The 17812-nt window shown below is 44.1% G+C and overlaps 1 protein-coding gene across 1 annotated transcript in view; it reads left to right on the plus strand.

Annotated features, from left to right (window-relative positions):
• LOC118367596 (thrombospondin type-1 domain-containing protein 7A-like) overlaps positions 1-17812 on the plus strand; it is a 97021-nt gene that overhangs the window by 24534 nt on the left and 54675 nt on the right. The window contains exons 2-4 of the mRNA XM_052494227.1: positions 10423-11254; positions 15183-15437; positions 16395-16576. Of these exons, the coding sequence (XP_052350187.1) occupies positions 10423-11254; positions 15183-15437; positions 16395-16576 (1269 nt within the window). The remainder of the gene's footprint in view (positions 1-10422; positions 11255-15182; positions 15438-16394; positions 16577-17812) is intronic.

The following is a 17812-nucleotide window of genomic DNA, read 5'->3' on the forward strand; positions in this document are numbered from 1 at the left end:
GAGGGAGAGAGAACCTCGGATCCTTTGGGAACTGGAGTTCGTCAATCATTAATTCTATTCTTAGCATCGGAAACAATGTCTGGATGGGTGAGAATGGCTTACAAGCTCTATCTACTGCAATGAATCAGTGGTACAGATGCTTGGTGAAGACTCACTAACCATTTCAATCGCAGTGTTTTCGGGATTGGAGGATAAGTGTTCATTTGGAAAGAATTGGACTCAACAAGTGATCGACCAATCCAGGCAAGCAACACACTGAAACATTTTGAGTCAAATGCCCAGCCGACAGAATGAACAGAACATTTCATATTGACAGGGAAATCAGAGGACGATAAACCTATCATCACGACTTTGCCCTTTCACTATATGCTTCTCTTGTAAACATAATATAACATTATTTGCCAACATCCTAAAAAGACCTCACAGTGGACTTGTGGACTTCTCTCATGCGCTCTGAAACCGTTCCTCCAACCAACCGTCATGCGCTCTGAAACCGTTCCCCAAACTTCACCATCATGCGCTCTGAAACCGTTCCCTCAACCTCACCGTCATGCGCTCTGAAACCATTCCCTCAACCTCACCATCATGTTCCCTCAACCTCACCATCATGCGCTCTGAAACCGTTCCCCCAACTTCACCATCATGCGCTCTGAAACCGTTCCCTCAACCTCACCGTCATGCGCTCTGAAACCGTTCCCCCAACTTCACCATCATGCGCTCTGAAACCGTTCCCCCAACTTCACCATCATGCGCTCTGAAACCGTTCCCCCAACTTCACCGTCATGCTCTCTGAAACCGTTCCCCCAACTTCACCATCATGCGCTCTGAAACCGTTCCCCCAACTTCACCGTCATGCTCTCTGAAACCGTTCCCCCAACTTCACCATCATGCGCTCTGAAACCGTTCCCCCAACTTCACCATCATGCGCTCTGAAACCGTTCCCTCAACCTCACCGTCATGTGCTCTGAAACCGTTCCCCCAACTTCACCATCATGCGCTCTGAAACCGTTCCCTCAACCTCACCGTCATGTGCCCCAACTTCACCATCATGCGCTCTGAAACCAATTCCGTCCCAACTTCACCATCATGCGCTCTGAAACCGTTCCCCCAACTTCACCATCATGCGCTCTGAAACCGTTCCCCAACTTCACCATCATGCGCTCTGAAACCGTTCCCCCAACTTCACCATCATGCGCTCCCAACTTCACCATCATGCGCTCTGAAACCGTTCCTCAATGTGCTCACCGTCATGTGCTCTGAAACCGTTCCCCAACTTCACCATCATGCGCTCTGAAACCTCAACCTTCACCATCATGCGCTCCCAACTTCACCATCATGTGCTCTGAAACCGTTCCCCAACTTCACCGTCATGTGCTCTGAAACCGTTCCCCAACTTCACCGTCATGCCCTCTGAAACCGTTCCCCCAACTTCACCATCATGCGCTCTGAAACCGTTCCCCCAACTTCACCATCATGCGCTCTGAAACCGTTCCCTCAACCTCACCGTCATGTGCTCTGAAACCGTTCCCCCAACTTCACCATCATGCCCTCTGAAACAAATTCCCCAACTTCACCGTCATGCTCTCTGAAACCGTTCCCCCAACTTCACCGTCACCGTTCCCCAACTTCACCATCATGCTCTCTGAAACCGTTCCCCCAACTTCACCATCATGCGCTCTGAAACCGTTCACCATCATGCGCTCAACGTTCCCCCAACTCACCATCATGCGCTCTGAAACCGTTCCCTCAACTTCACCATCATGTGCTCTGAAACCGTTCCCCAACTTCACCATCATGCGCTCTGAAACCGTTCCCTCAACCTCACCGTCCGCTCTGAAACCGCTCCCCCAACTTCACCATCCGCTCCCTGAAACCGTTCCCCAACTTCACCATCATGCGCTCTGAAACCCGTTCCCTCAACCTCACCGTCATGTGCTCTGAAACCGTTCCCCCAACTTCACCATCATGCGCTCTGAAACCCGTTCCCTCAACCTCACCGTCATGTGCTCTGAAACCGTTCCCCCAACCTCACCATCATGTGCTCTGAAACCGTTCCCCCAACTTCACCGTCATGTGCTCTGAAACCGTTCCCCCAACTTCACCATCATGCGCTCTGAAACCCGTTCCCCCAACCTCACCGTCATGTGCTCTGAAACCGTTCCCCCAACTTCACCGTCATGCTCTCTGAAACCGTTCCCCCAACCTCACCGTCATGTGCTCTGAAACCGTTCCCCCAACCTCACCGTCATGCGCTCTGAAACCGTTCCCTCAACCTCACCGTCATGCTCTCTGAAACCGCTTCACCATCAACTCTGAAACCGTTCCCCCAACTTCACCATCATGCGCTCTGAAACCGTTCCCTCAACCTCACCGTCATGTGCTCTGAAACAACTTCACCGTCATGCTCTCCTGAACCATCATGTGCTCTGAAACCGTTCCCCCACTTCACCATCTTCACCATGTCATGTCTCTGAAACCGTTCCCCAACTTCACCATCATGCGCTCTCTCCCCCAACTTCACCATCATGCGCTCTGAAACCGTTCCCTCAACCTCACCGTCATGTGCTCTGAAACCTGAAACCATCATGCCCTCTGAAACCGTTCCCCCAACTTCACCGTCATGCGCTCTGAAACCCGTTCCCCAACCTCACCGTCATGTGCTCTGAAACCGTTCCCCCAACTTCACCGTCATGCTCTCTGAAACCGTTCCCCCAACTTCACCGTCATGCTCTCTGAAACCGTTACCCCAACCTCACTGTCATGCTCTCTGAAACCGTTCCCCCAACAATCAATAGAACTGGATCTCCCAAGGGACCACTAGCTAGAATCAATAAATTAAAAGGTAGAATTAGTTTGCCTGGAGAAAGAACAGGTGTGAGAGGAAACTACTCTCTTTGGCACACACTTCCTGCACTCAAAGGCCTTTGCACCTGTCATCTGGCATGTTGTCTCTGTATTGTGAGTGATAAGATCTAGGTCCTCTGGCTTTAGATGGTTCAATTGAATGATGGTGAATTATAGCGTGACACGTTTCTATTCTTGATGTCAGGGCTTGCATGCCATGTACATACATTATGTACAGTGCTACATAATCTGACATTCAGATTTGGTATTCACAGGGGAGCTTTTAAGTAGTATTGCATTTAAGTGGAATCAATGGTAATTTGTTTTGATTAGGAGACATGATACAAAAGAAAGTTAATGTCTTTCACCCCGAAGGTGTATTTTTATTGCTGTTTACATTGTACATCTCACAGCTGATATGAAATGAAAGGAAACATGAAAAGTGTTGACAGAAAGCTGTGTGCCGGCCAAAGTGTGAATGCAGTCTGTCTGTTTTGGCCCAACATGTGTGTGTGTGTGTGTGTGTGTGTGTGTGTGTGTGTGTGTGTGTGTGTGTGTGTGTGTGTGTGTGTGTGTGTGTGTGTGTGTGTGTGTGTGTGTGTGTGTGTGTGTGTGTGTGTGTGTGTGTGTGTGTGTGTGTGTGTGTGTGTGTACTGTTCTAGGCTTGGCTTGGCTGGGGTATCCACTCTCTACCAACACCTCCCACACTCCTACTCAGTCCAAAAGAATAGTGCTGCTGGATCACAATCCAAGAGGGATCCCCATAGGCCTAGGAAAGAGAGTCCACACCTCGTGTTCCAAGTTTAGCCACTAGCGTCCTAGAAGTGTTATTTTCCCATCCTGCACTAATTAGAAGCACAAGCATCCCAGCTGTGGAGTTTTAATTATCGGCCCAACATGACCATTTCTCACCATTTATGTTGTATTATATAGGCATTCATTGATTAGAAACATGTTTCATCCACTACCATCCATCTTAGATCCATCTCAATCGTAACGGGTCACATGATGATTTTGTGGACCCACACGACATTGTCGTGAATTGAGGACCGCTCAGCCTATTCCTGTCCTTGTCTTTTCTCGTGTCCTGATCGAAACAAAGATCTCGTTTACACTGACATGTCAACATCTCTCTCTGATCAGGATCGATGTTAGCAACTCTAAGCTTTGTCTAATCTATGATTAGTGCCTGGGGTGAAAAGGACACGCTGGCCATTGACTGCCAAAACGACCTATGAAGAGCGATGTTTAGTCTGAAGTATGGTACTGTATATGTTCTCACCACCTTTACAGATGGTTGGTCCCCTTTGAAGTAACCTGTCATATGATCAACAAATGTAACTTAGTTGATATGAACTACCAACCTTTGCTGGGATCATAGAGAATCACCTCCAAGTGTTATTGAGAATTACTAGTATTTTGTCTTCAGAGCTCTGTAATGGAAGCATTATAAGATTATAGGATTAATGTAATTTTTAAGCGGTGACTTCCTAATTGTATTGTTCTCTACATGTGCGCTTTGTTGGAGCAGACAAAGCATACGTCACACACGCTTAGTAATAGTTTCCGGCCCACAAAACAATCATTTGTTTTTCACTTTCTATTTCTAATTTCATCCATGACCTGCTGTGGACTGTCAGCTATAAAATTAAAATGTTAAACCTTCATGTTGCTCTTAATTGTGCTGCATTTGGCTGCCTTTTAGAACATGTGTGTTAGTTTGGCAGACACCTCCTCAGTGCCCGTTGTAAATCCTCATTCTATGAAGTTTCCTAGTGTTGTGTTACTTTACTATTGAATTGAGATGTAGAGAATGATGCATCGTAGGCAGCAGTAATCTAATCTTAGGCAGAGGCGCTCCAGAGGGTGGGGGATCTCACCGTGTGATTGGAGCATTTATCTCAATAAAGTGGCAGGTACATTATCAAATCTCTGGCCCTGGAGCTACAGTCACACACACGTGTGCAGCCAATCAGACGGGAACACGGCACATGCAGACTCGCCCACTTGTGCATGTACCCACACGTCCACACACATGCACACACGTGCACACATACAACACAAACACACTGTACTGGCACACACATTCATGCCAAGAGCACTTTTAACCCCAAAATTGATACGAAATTGACAAACAACAATAGCAGACACAAATAGTGAAGTGTTGGTCACATAAAGCATTAGTGTAACATTAGACAGATTATATTCTGTATATGCATGTATGGACTGTTTATGCCCCCAGGTTTTATAGCAATAACAGCGACAGTATGATTTTCCCTGCTAAAGGAGAAACATAAACAAGATACCCCGCCTCTTTTCATGGTATCCGTGCAGGCTTCCTAGCAACACATGCAACTGTTTCCACAACCCAGCTCACTTCCTGTAAAGTGCAACTCTTCCTCGCAGACTAATGGCTGGCTTTTTTTTAAGGGCAGATTATAGTCAATGAAACCCCTCTCTCACCCCTCATCCTCTACCACACCAAGGAAGTCTTCTGTGGAAGTGCCTCTTTAGATTGGAGTCAACAATGTGCTCCTAACTGGCTTCATATTAATATTTAACTGCAGTGCCAAGCACCAAGGGGCACATTCTCTCTCTGTCATTTGTCTCATCCTTACTCTTTTTTTTTCAATATGGTGGATTTTTTTCGCTTGAAATGCAGTTTTGTCGGCATAATTTCAGGGGGCTTTGTTTTTGTATTGCAGTGGCTTTCAAATGTTTTACATGGATTAGTATATCTAACTTAAACCTGTGACGATGTTATTTCATTATTTTCTGGATTATATTTCACATTTCAGTGGTTTACATTTTGTGTTTTGGTATAAATAAAGATGACGTTAGTCCATACTTTTTTCCCGTTTTTTTTTTTACAACTCGTTTAATCTCGTAAAGTGATCAGCATGTAGGCTACATTGCAGCACGTGGGATTATTTGTATCCCAGTTCAATAAGCGCTTGTGTTGATGGAAGCCCAAAAATATACATCAGAATCCATTCCATTCTATTGCTTTGCTGAATGGAAGTCTATTCCGCTGTGAAATGTCTTTATTATGTCCTCCCGCCATTTATCCTTTCTATAACTACTGTTTAAGAAAAACACTGCAGTCTGCTCCCAGATGAAGAGACAGAATCAGTTAGAATTTGTGGAAGTAATCGATCAAAATGTCCAACCTCTGAACTTCAAATGTCAACATGCCAATTTTATGAATGGTAGATTGTTGAGTTGGTCCAATTACTGTGTCAGACCACCTTACAATAGATATCATACGCGTGTTATCTGAAAACAGCTTTCTTCCTTTCATTGAAACATGATTCAGTGGCTTGTGACTAATTGCGGTAGGATTTACTGTTAGTTATCTGGTTTACCTTTCCTGTGTTCTCATAAAGCACGCCTGTCAGAGCTGCATGATGAATATCACCGCAAAGCAGGAGGGACACTCCCATCCCTATCCCATTATTTAAAGGCCACTGACTGCTCCTCCCACAACATCCTGCCTCAAACTGGGGCAAGAGAATGTTTGGGCAACAACATAAACTCCCACAACACACATAAGAGATCCATGTGAAATGATGACGTTTATTGATTGTGTTCTTACTGTTACCGACAGCTTGGACACATTTCCTGACAGATTTCTAAGTGGAGCATGGACCATTGCGTTTTACCTTTTGAAATGTGTCTGCTGTTGAATCCATTGACAGTCGGATTTTGACAGACACACTTGAATGGGCGGTTTGTGCAGAATGCCAAAAATATCTTGTCACTGCAGGAGTGACAAATGAGTCTGTCTCCTACTGCAGTGCAGTATTCCACCTTCGGTTTGTTATTGATCACTGAAATGAATTATTTAATTAGCTGAATCCAATGAGATGACTAGCAGATGGTGACCATGACACTTGTTCATGAAGATGGCATGGCATCAATAATAATAATAATAATGACACGGAGTCCGCACAATTAAATGGAAGAAACTGTTGAACATTGTATGGGTTAAATCGAAAGTCTGCCTCAGAGTTACGTGCGGTGCTGTGTGTTGTGCTTGATGAATCAAAAATCATCAAAGCCCTTCAAACCATGGACGAGTCATTGTGATATTCCAGCTAATGACATTCAGGTCAATTGTGAGAGGAAGAGCTTTAGTCAATGGATTGTAGCTTAGCGAAATATGGCCAAGAGCACAGATCACACTGAACAGAGGGTTGGTAATTATCCATGAATGTTATGCAGCTCAAAGTTTTTCAGCAGACATTAAGTGGAAGCCTCCTTCTCCTCAGACATATTTTTCTCTTTTTCATTATAACCCATGATTTACAATTTGGTGTTGTTTATCAAGAAAAAAGAAGCTCAATGTTCATTTGGAAGTGAAATTAAGTGTCTGACCATACTTTAGTAACTTAAGGACTTATGATGCATTCTCTTCAAATGCAGACTTCTGTACTACCCCTTAGGAATATGTGGAGATTGTCTCTTCATCCTTTTGTCTTTCCATGGTCTCTCTGAAGGGATACATAGTTTGGCCTTGTGGAATGCTCGTCCGATTGTTTTCAAGCTTTTTGGCTAGATTGTTTGTAGGCCTTTTAGCTAACTAATTGCTCTACTGGGTTTAACAGGGGCTCAACTTGGCATGTTCACTATGTTGACGTTCATCTCCGCCAAGGGTTATGTGCAATTGTATTTAAGAGGGCTTTTGTATTCCATTTCACTCTGTGCTGCAACTGAACTTTCCTCGGAGTTGGGTATGGTAGTTTGGGGATACAAGGTCCTCGGCTCGCTTTCATTTTACAGTTCTTTTTTATAGCTTTGGCCATCTGAGATGTGATAGCACTTTATTTTAAGTGGTTTTCCTAAAGCAAACCTAATATGCTCATAATAACACCTGTCCAACCTGGTCCTGACATTCTGTAGAATGACAGACGTTTTGAGTGCTCTATGAGACGCCTAAACCAGATGTAACGACAGGAATCTCTTGGCAATAGGACCACCACTAGTAGCTGTCAGACAGCAAGGACAGCTCAAAATAATCCCTGACCTTGGCAGTAAGTAGTTCCTGTCTTAGAAGGATCAATAACAAGCAAACACAACCAAGTGAACAGCTCTGTGTGACTCCATCCTTAGTGAGGATGACCCTGTGGGAGCCAAAACATGTCTGTTCATTAATGAACACATGGGGACAGAGAGATCCGACTGGCTCTCCAACAGTGGGGATATAACATTTCTTACTCCAGCCTAATCTGCTGCTTAGAGTTGGGAGTATGTACACTTGAGCCTATGGGAAATATGTTAAGGCCCTTGGAAATTATGTAAAAATGTTAACTAGGATCACAAAAGAAAGAAAACTCTCCCCTGAGTTATATATTCAAGCAATAAGGCCCGAGAGGGTGTGGTATATATGGCCAATGTATCACGGCTAAGGGCTGTTCTTTAACACGACGCAAAGCGGAGTGCCTGGATACAGCCCTTAGCTATGGTACATTGGCCATATACCACAAAGCCCCAGAGGTGCCTTATTGCTATTATAAACTGGTTACTAACGCAATTAGAGCAGTAAAAATAGATGCTTAGTCATAACTGTGGTATACGGTCTGATATACCACGGCAAATCATTTTGCTAGGGTTTCATTTACTCAGGCAAACAGAACATAGGGATAAGCCTTGGGAATGCTCCAGATAGTTTAGCCCCTGCCTCTTTAGTGCCGAATACTCCAGACACCCCATTTCATAAGGCTATTAAATGAACCCCAATCTGATCGGTAGCTAACGGATGCACAGACATCCCCTGAATCACAACTATATATGATACATGTGCAGTCTGACAGCAGGGCATTGATCTTGTGTTGATATAGGGGGGAAAAGAACAACCATGTGTGATGTGCCTTGAGGCTTCTGTCGACATGCTGATACGCAGATTGAAGCCAGTTCCTGCCTGCGAGATCAGCAGCTGAGCGATGAGATGAGTCCACTAATAGGCTGTCATCTGAGGCATTTGGGTCTGATAATTGCAGGAAATGTTTCAGCCTGTTTCAGGCAAACGAGGGTTCTTCGTCCTCCACAGGGGGGGGGGGGGGATCGGTTTAGGGGTGCAACGTAGGTAAACACAAGGCACCCTCACCCGGATACCACTCAGCTCGAGGCCATCATCTAACACAATCAATTCAAATCAAATCAAATGACATTTTATTTGACACATACACATGGTTAGCAGATGTTAATGTGAGTGTAGCAAAATGCTTGTGCTTCTAGTTCTGACGGTGCAGTAATATCTAACAAGTAATCGAACAATTCCCCAACAACTACCTAAGACACACAAATCTAAAGAGGTGAATGAGAATATGTACATGTAAGTACATGGATGAACGATGGCCGAGCAGCATAGACAAAGTGCAATAGATGGTATAAAATACAGTATATACATGTGATATGAGTAATGTAAGATATGTAAACATTGTATAAAGTGGCCTTATTTAGAGTGCATTGTATAAAGTGACTAGTGATCCATTTATTAAAGTGGCCAGTGATTGGGTCTCAATGTAGGCAGCAGCCTCTCTGAGTTAGTGATGGCTGTTTAGCAGTCTGATGGCCTTGAGATAATAGCTGTCTCTCGGTCCCAGCTTTGGTGCACCTGTACTGACCTCGCCTTCTGGATGGTAGCAGTGTAAACAGGCAGTGGCTTGGGTTGTTGACGCCCTTGATGATGTTTTTGGCCTTACTGTGACATCGGGTGCTGTAGGTGTCACGGAGGGCAGGTAGTTTGCCACCCTCTGGAGAGTCTTGCGGTTGAGGGCGGTGCAGTTTCCGTACCAGGCTGTGATACAGCCCGACAGGATGCTCTCGATTGAGCTTCTGTAAAAGTTTGTCAGGGTTTTGGGTGACAAGCCAAATTTCTTCGGCCTCCTGAGGTTGAAGAGGTGCCGTTTCTCCTTCTTCACCACACTGTCTGTGTGAGTGGACCATTTCAGTTTGTCTGTGATGTGTACGCTGTAGATGGAAGGGGTTGGTCTGAGGTGAAGCTGTACATTATAGTCTCCTCTTCTTTCTCGGTTGTCCTGTGCTGTCACTAGCCTGCGGATAACAGAGTCAGAGCACAACATTGTCACGGATTAGGTTGAGCTGAATGACTCAATGAACAACACCACTATTAAGCCGCAGCTTTTTTACTGTGATGAGGTTTGGCGTCGGGGTAAAAGTCAGAGAAAGCTCTTGTGTTACGGCTGCAACGGAGACTTAATTCAGAGTAATAATGTGGAGCTGAAAGGAGAGCTATAGTAGAATAGCTGATGTACTAATCTTTTAGTGCATGAATTGTCAATGTGCTATATGCCTCTGTCAGCGGGTATGAAGGCGTGGTCGGGGTTCTCTATGACATTACTGGTAGACATTACTGGTCTCCATCGATCCGTCCACTTGCGCCTGTAGATGATATTTGTATGGTTTGCTTTTTCCAAATGATTCATAAACTACCGCCCCTAAAATAATCCATTTCCCATCAATTGATATACTGTATGGTGTACACTGTATCCACTTTGCCATTTGATGTAAAAACATATATGGTTATTTTAACCCTGTCTGTGTTGTGTTCCCAAGGGCCATGGGGCAGATGTATGGGCAGTGACTGTGGTCCAGGTGGCAGCCAGAGTCGGGCTGTGTGGTGTGCCCACGTGGATGGCTGGACAACCCTTCACACCAACTGTGACCAGTCCCAGCGGCCTTCCAACCAGCAGAACTGCTTCCGTGTGTGCGACTGGCACAAGGACCTTTACGACTGGAAACTGGGTTCCTGGAACCAGTGTGTGTCCGTGTCAACGAGAACCTTTGGGGGCTTGCGGCCATACGTATGCAATGGGGGTGAGGAGGGCATTCAGACTCGGGAGGTGGGCTGCATACTAAAGTCAGACGAGTCTCCCGGAGACGACAACATCTGTGAGTACTTTGAGCCCAAGCCTCGGCTAGAGCAGGCCTGCCTCATCCCCTGCCCTCATGACTGTGTAGTGTCTGAGTTCACCCCCTGGACGTCCTGCTCAAAAACATGTGGAACCGGCCTAAAGAACCGGGTGCGCAGTGTCCTGGTGCCTCCGCTCTTCGGGGGTTCCGCCTGCCCCAACCTGACTGAGTTCCAGACCTGTAAGCCAGGGCCTTGTAAGGGGCCTGAGGGGGTGTACAGCCTCAGGGTGGGGCCCTGGATGCCCTGTTCTCTCCCCATTTCCCGGCCGGTGCGGCAGGCCAAGCGTAGGAAGGGTAAAGGGGAGGCCAGGGAAAGGCCTGGGGTCAAAGACCCTGATACTAGGGAGCTGATCCAGAAGAAACGGACCAGGAACCGGCTCAACAGGCAGGAGAGCCCCTTCTGGGACATCCAGCTGGGATACCAGAGTCGCACGGTGTCCTGTGCACACAGGAACGGGAGCACGGTGGGACTCAGGTAAGTGGCTCAGCATCAGTATTTCAGGGTCCTTAGTTTGTGCCTGTGTGCTGGTTGTCCTTTAAAATTGTACTTTTAGTCTAAATGGGCAAACCATGATATGTCATTGGTCAAAGGAAACCATGTGTTTTTGTCCTTTCAGAACTGTAATTCATCATAATAAGTTATCTCTTGGCTTGTCCTTAAATAACACGCAATATTAAAATAGGCACAAACCTGCCACATGTCTAAACAGGCCTTTGCAAGGGGTTGTTTTTATCTTCTTCAGAACTGTAAGCACAGTATTATTGTTTTGAGGTGATGTACTGTACTGATGTACAGTGGATGACAGGTAAGGGAATGGTTATTTGTCTCTGCTTTGCTGTCAAAGCAATGGAGCACTCCCACTTTCTGATGTCTACTTTCAACGGTGGAGATGACAACTCTATATTCACTGGTGCTCATTCCGTGACAGGGATTGAATCTTAGCCAGCACTTTGTAAAGCACTTTGAAAAGTCTTCTGTGATCTTCGACTGTAAAAGAGCAGGGTGAGTTGCACCAAGCACCTCATTGTATTGGTATTGTTACGTGTGCAGGTGAGGAAAGATAAAAGCATTTCAAATCAAAAAGCTTGATTATTAAGAGTAATTTCAGTTCAACTTTAAAAAAGTAGAGTCATTTATTTTTAAATGCTGTTGACCAAATACTTTTAATGAAAATCTGTCACATTAGGAGTATGGTTCAGGCTATCAATGACTCAGGTTCTTCACATACTATATCTTATATATGATATACAGTAGACAAGACAGCATGTGTGCCCTTTCTTGCCTTGAAGCTCTTTCTTTTGTGTTGAATGATGTCTTTGTTTTATGCTGAGTGACAATAACTTCAAATGTCAGCACAGTACAGTACCTCTCATCTTAGAATCCATGAGGTCTTTCATCTCTAGCAAGGAGAACTACAGTCTCCGTTATATAGCCTTACATCCACATTATGTATGTGTCCCATGCTTCAGATTTGATCATTTATGTACTAAATATATTCATTAATGCGCCGTTGGGGCCAATTTCTCAGCAGTGGCTGGGATCAAATATTTCAAAAGAACCGTGAAAACAAATCTTACGCCATTGGGAATGTAAATATTAATCTTTGACTTGTTTATTTCTGGTTCTGAAATATTTATTGTTGTTTTTGCCACTCCAGAAAAGTGGAACAAACTTCCCAGCAAACCAACATTGTTTCTGTGAAAGTTCCCAGAACATTTGTTAGGTTGCGGCAATGTTCTCATAGCACAAACACTGTCCAGTTGCGATGATGATTATACAATATTTGTATAAAACACTTGCCTGATGTTGCAATACCATTCCCAGAACGTTGCCCTCATATTTTGTTGCAGCGGTTTGTTATAAAAACTTTACTGGCACATTGTGTTATTACATTATTTGGAAACCTAATGAGAACATTTTGGGGGAACGTTCTGTGATGGTTGTTACAGATGTTATGCACAACATTTTCGTGAATGTTAAGAGAACATTCCAAGGATATTTCCTTTAAAACATTTTTTGAATAGAATAAAAATGTTCTTATCAAAAATGCATGTTTTTGGGATGTTATAATGTTAGATGAAACCCTAAATAGAACTTAATGAGAATCTTAGCTAATGTTCTGGGAATGTTCTCTCTGAAGCGATACCCAGTGAATAATATAATAATAATAATAATAATATATGCCATTTAGCTGACGCTTTTATCCAAAGCGACTTACAGTCATGTGTGCATACATTCTACGTATGGGTGGTCCCGGGGATTGAACCCACTACCCTGGCGTTACAAGCGCCATGCTCTACCAACTGAGCCACAGAAGGACCACATCTAGGCAGTGGTCCTCCGAACATCTTGCTGACTTCATTTCCCATGTTGTTTGATGTACCACGTGTCATCATTGGGCCACAGCTTAATCTGGAATCATTAGACTTTGTTTTAGCCTGGTTGTAGAATAGTGGCTGGCTTTACATGTAATCATATGAAAACAGAATGCATGTGTAGGCTATTTACTGTAGAGTTCCAGTTTACATGTTGGCCTCTGAAGTTTCCATTTACCACCAGAAGCACTTCTAGAAAGTATCACTTTACATCTTTTAGCTTATGCTTATGTTTCTCTTCAACTGGCCACACGGGCCTTCCAACCATTCCACTCACATCAAGGCGCTAAAAAAGATTGTTAAAAGTTTCCGCCCAGGGTTTCACATTCCCTGACCCACATAGTACAGCCGGTTTTGTAGGCTTCAATTGTACAACATGTTTCTTAGCCAAAGCCTCGTGTAAAATGAGCATGTTTGTGTTCAATGTGGATATTCTTCAGAAACCAAACTCTGTTTTGCGGAATTTCATGGCATTTCTTGTTGTTTTGTCATATAACCGTTATTGGTTTTAAAGTGAGAGGTTTGAGTGTTTTTGAAATATTATTACTCTCTTATTTCAAGTGAAATTGTTTGTCCCCGATCTGTCTGACTGACAGAGATTTTTTTAAAAGTATGACTACTTTAAAGACTTTTAACTCCCTACAACAATGCAGAATGTAATAAAAAATACTTAAAGAGATCGAGATGCCGTGAAAAGGGTCAATGGACGCTTTAAGGCTTTTTAAGCACGTGTGAAGTTTCATCTGAGTCAGGAAGCGAGCCATTATCCTCGCTGTGTCACAGAACCTGGGTTTTAATTCCTGAATGTTGTTCACTGAGAAAGAAACACCATCGTGCCTTGCTGGCAGCACAACGGAGCTTCGTCGTGACGTCACACCTGCAGGTGTGACGTCATCAACGAATTCAAAAAGGAATCTTCATCTGTGGAGACAGAGGGGTTAAAAACACAAGTCAGGCTCTTTTTCAAGCGTTTTTCAAACCGGTTTCACTCGTTTCTAGCAGATGTGTGAGAAGCTAGAGGTGAAGTGTGGCATCGGCGTCGCCTAAATGAGAGGTTTCTAAATGAAGCCGAGCTGTAATTAGCAGTAAAAGCTCGTCAGCCGCAGCGCCTCAGGGAAAGGCAATGCACGCAACAGAGCAAGGAACAGAAAATGGTCGGCATTAATTGCTAATCATTTGAAGGAGCTTAAAGAGGCAGCGTTTATTCATTAGCTCTAATTGCAAGTTGAATGATTAACAGAGTGATTGCTTTTGGTGATTGATCAGTTGTGGTTACTACTCTGATGCTTTTGAGGCACTACCCTTCAGAATTGATGTAGATATGAACCTAGTATAAGTAACTTTAAGTATTGTATTGTATTACATGTACAAAACCCCTCTTCTCATGGTCCTTTGAGCCGGATTTGAACCAGCAACCATTTCACTACCTAAATGTGGGGGCTGTTGTACAAAGCCTTTCCATCTTTTTTTTCTGCATTGTTTATTGTTTATTAAGTTGTGATGATTCTGAATGAAGGGTTGAGTACTATGGTTCAATGCCAGTCAGTTCCCTAAGGACTCTTGAATACAGCTTATTACAACATGCTTAGTATAATGTACTTTCTACTATAGTACAAGTATTAGTACATTATAGTATATGATAGTATATTATTATCATGTACTTCCATCCAGCTCATTGATGAATGACCCCTGGCTTCCCATTGTCTTCCGACAGGTGGTGGCGTCACCCAACACAGCCGTCTATATGTCGTAAAACAATGCTTCCTTTGATGAATGACACACTGAAATAGACAGGACGAAAACCAACATTCCACAAATTCAATCAACATACGCCAAATTCTATCTCAAAATGTACCTCAACTGTCTTTGAAACCCACTGACCACTTGTTCTAGGACCACCAACACACACAGGGCTCCCTCAGGACCAGCTTTCACATCCACTGTCGCAAATTACATGCAGCTCGCAGACTGATCTCAGATTACTGACCTTGCCACTCCTCTGCTCTCGCCTCACCTCTGTGTTCCAGTCGGTGTCTGCCCAGGGACCTCCCGCTGACGGTCCAGTCCTGCATCCTTGCTAAGGACTGTAAGCTGAGCGAGTGGGAAGACTGGGTCCCCTGCTCTAAGGCCTGTCTAGACCCAGACCCCAAGTCCCCCCGGGGCCAACGCTCCAGGACCAGACGCGTGCACCAGTTCTCCGTGGGGGAGGGGGAGGACTGCCCACCGCTGGAGGAGACGGAGCCATGTGACCCTCAGGGGGATGGAGTACTGCCCTGCGCCACGTGAGTGTCACTTATTGTCACCAGGATGTGTGGAAGTTATAGTTTTACACTGAATATATGGTAAGAAAGATACGGAACATTTATGGTAGCTTGAATGTGGGTTAAGTCAATGTTTTATTAGAGGAATTTTAAATGACGAAATGTCGTGTCCGAATGTAATGTATTACACAGTAGTACCAGTCTGTCGAAAGATATTACCGTACATAGTTCAGGAACCTGATAGGCCTCCAGGAAGTTTTCAACAAATTGGAACCACTTAGTGCACTAACATCCCAAAGTCTACTGGATTCTCACTGACAGAGGTGATACATTCCTCCTGTTGATTTCCCATTAGCTACTTCACCTAGCTAATTCGCTCTCCTGGGTGGCCCGTAGGAGTTTGTTTGCGTGGGCCTGTGTCTGTGGTGGAGGAGAGAGCATATGGAGAAAGATTGGTGCAAGTGTTTGAGCTTTTGCAAGACACCGACTCCAGTCAAGTGGAGTCTATGACAATATTGTCTCTCCTGTAACCTGCCACGTAAACACACACACAGATCATATCCCGTCTTTACACAACCATTCACATAACACTTGAGCTCTCCTGTTCCGATTCTGTGAAATACTTCAAAACCACACCATCTATAAAACTATCAGTCGTGACATAGCCTTTAAAATGGACTCTTTTCATGACTAAAATGTATCTTTTCATATTACTCATGGGTTACACGGATTGGAAGCAATTAGCCAAACATGGAGCTGATAGCTGTTGAAGTTCTAGTGGAACGATAAGGATTAGTGTAATTCAAGTTTGGCAGCTGCAGCCTCAGATGCAGGTAGAACAGATCAACACACAAGCCACAAATGTGTTTTTATAGCACAGACATGTCAGGGATTTGATTAGCTAAAGAAACATCAGTCAGATTTTAAATGTGTTTTGACAGCATAACCCCCACACACCCATCTCTGTCACCGTCACAGTTACACCTGGAGGACTACAGAGTGGAGCGACTGTAGGGTGGACTCGTTGCTAAGCCAACAGGACCGCCGGCGTAGCAACCAGACCGGCCTGTGTGGGGGAGGGCTCCAGAACCGAGAGGTGTACTGTGTCCAGGCCAACGCCGAACTACTGACCTACCTCAACAACCTTAAAGACGAAGATGGTAATGAGGCGTTTCTATATATAGCACTTTTCCATAACAAAGTCTTTCCTATATATATAAGGGACTGATCAAAATGTATTGGGGGGAGGGGCTGGTCCAAATCAAGGAGTCATAAAAATATATACCGAAAAAATATTTTCACATAACCCTCCCCTTGTACATTAACATAAATGGAACACCCTTCCCCCTCATAGAATTAACTCTAAATCATGTTTACGACCCTGTGTTTATAAACGTTGATATCGACTTCAGCACAGTCACGGGGCCAAAAGGTCAGGGGTTTGCAGACTACCCCAGACGAGCCATATTTATAATTATATAAAATATATGCAAAGAGTTTACCACCAACAGGTTTCTGTGCCAATGCACCACACGATCAAGAAACGAAGCATACCGACTTAGGGCACTTCGATATCATGGTTTGTGTTTTCAACAACACAATAAATAGACTATGTCAATCTTGACAAACATAAAATACTTCCCTCCCTACCTTGTAGTCCTACCCAGTATAGAAGGCTTGACAATCTCTGAATGACATTCAACTTTTTAGTGTTTTGTAACAGATGGCTCTTTCAGTTTGGATTGATTGATTGATTTTATTTGCCAGTAAAAAAACTATATACATATATACACAATGATTTTTTAAAATAAGTCTGGGACTTATTTCCATTGTGGTCCCAACTTTCTACTATTTTCTACATGAATACATATACTTACATTACACAGATACAGACACATTACAAAGATAGAGACGCATTACAGAGATACAGACAAATTACAGAGATAGAGACAAAAAAAATGCTCGACCTCCAGATGAGTATGAGGGGGGAGTTTAAGTCCAATTCTTACCAGCTTGTTTGGCGGGTAGAGCATTCTTAAGATAATTAGGGCTGCTGGTGAACCATGATGTGCAGGCATAATCAAAGCCACCCGGGATTAGCGCACTAGCTTGGTTTCCATCCAATTGGCGACAGATCTTCCAAAATCTTCATAAAAACAATATGCCATTTCAGAGTTTTCTTTAGGAAACAACATGCCATTTCAGACTTTTCTTTAGGAAACAACATGCCATTTCAGAGTTTTCTTTAGGAAACAACCTGACAGGGAAGACGTTGATTTACCGGACATTGAAGACATCGACCAGGTTTCCATATACATTCAGATCCGACCTGGCTCCTCCAGCTCCATCCATAAACGAGGGATATTGTCCAAATGAGCCACGCTTACGTGTCCTTA

This window comes from Oncorhynchus keta, chromosome 34 (genome assembly GCF_023373465.1).
Source record: "Oncorhynchus keta strain PuntledgeMale-10-30-2019 chromosome 34, Oket_V2, whole genome shotgun sequence".
NCBI lineage: Eukaryota > Metazoa > Chordata > Actinopteri > Salmoniformes > Salmonidae > Oncorhynchus > Oncorhynchus keta.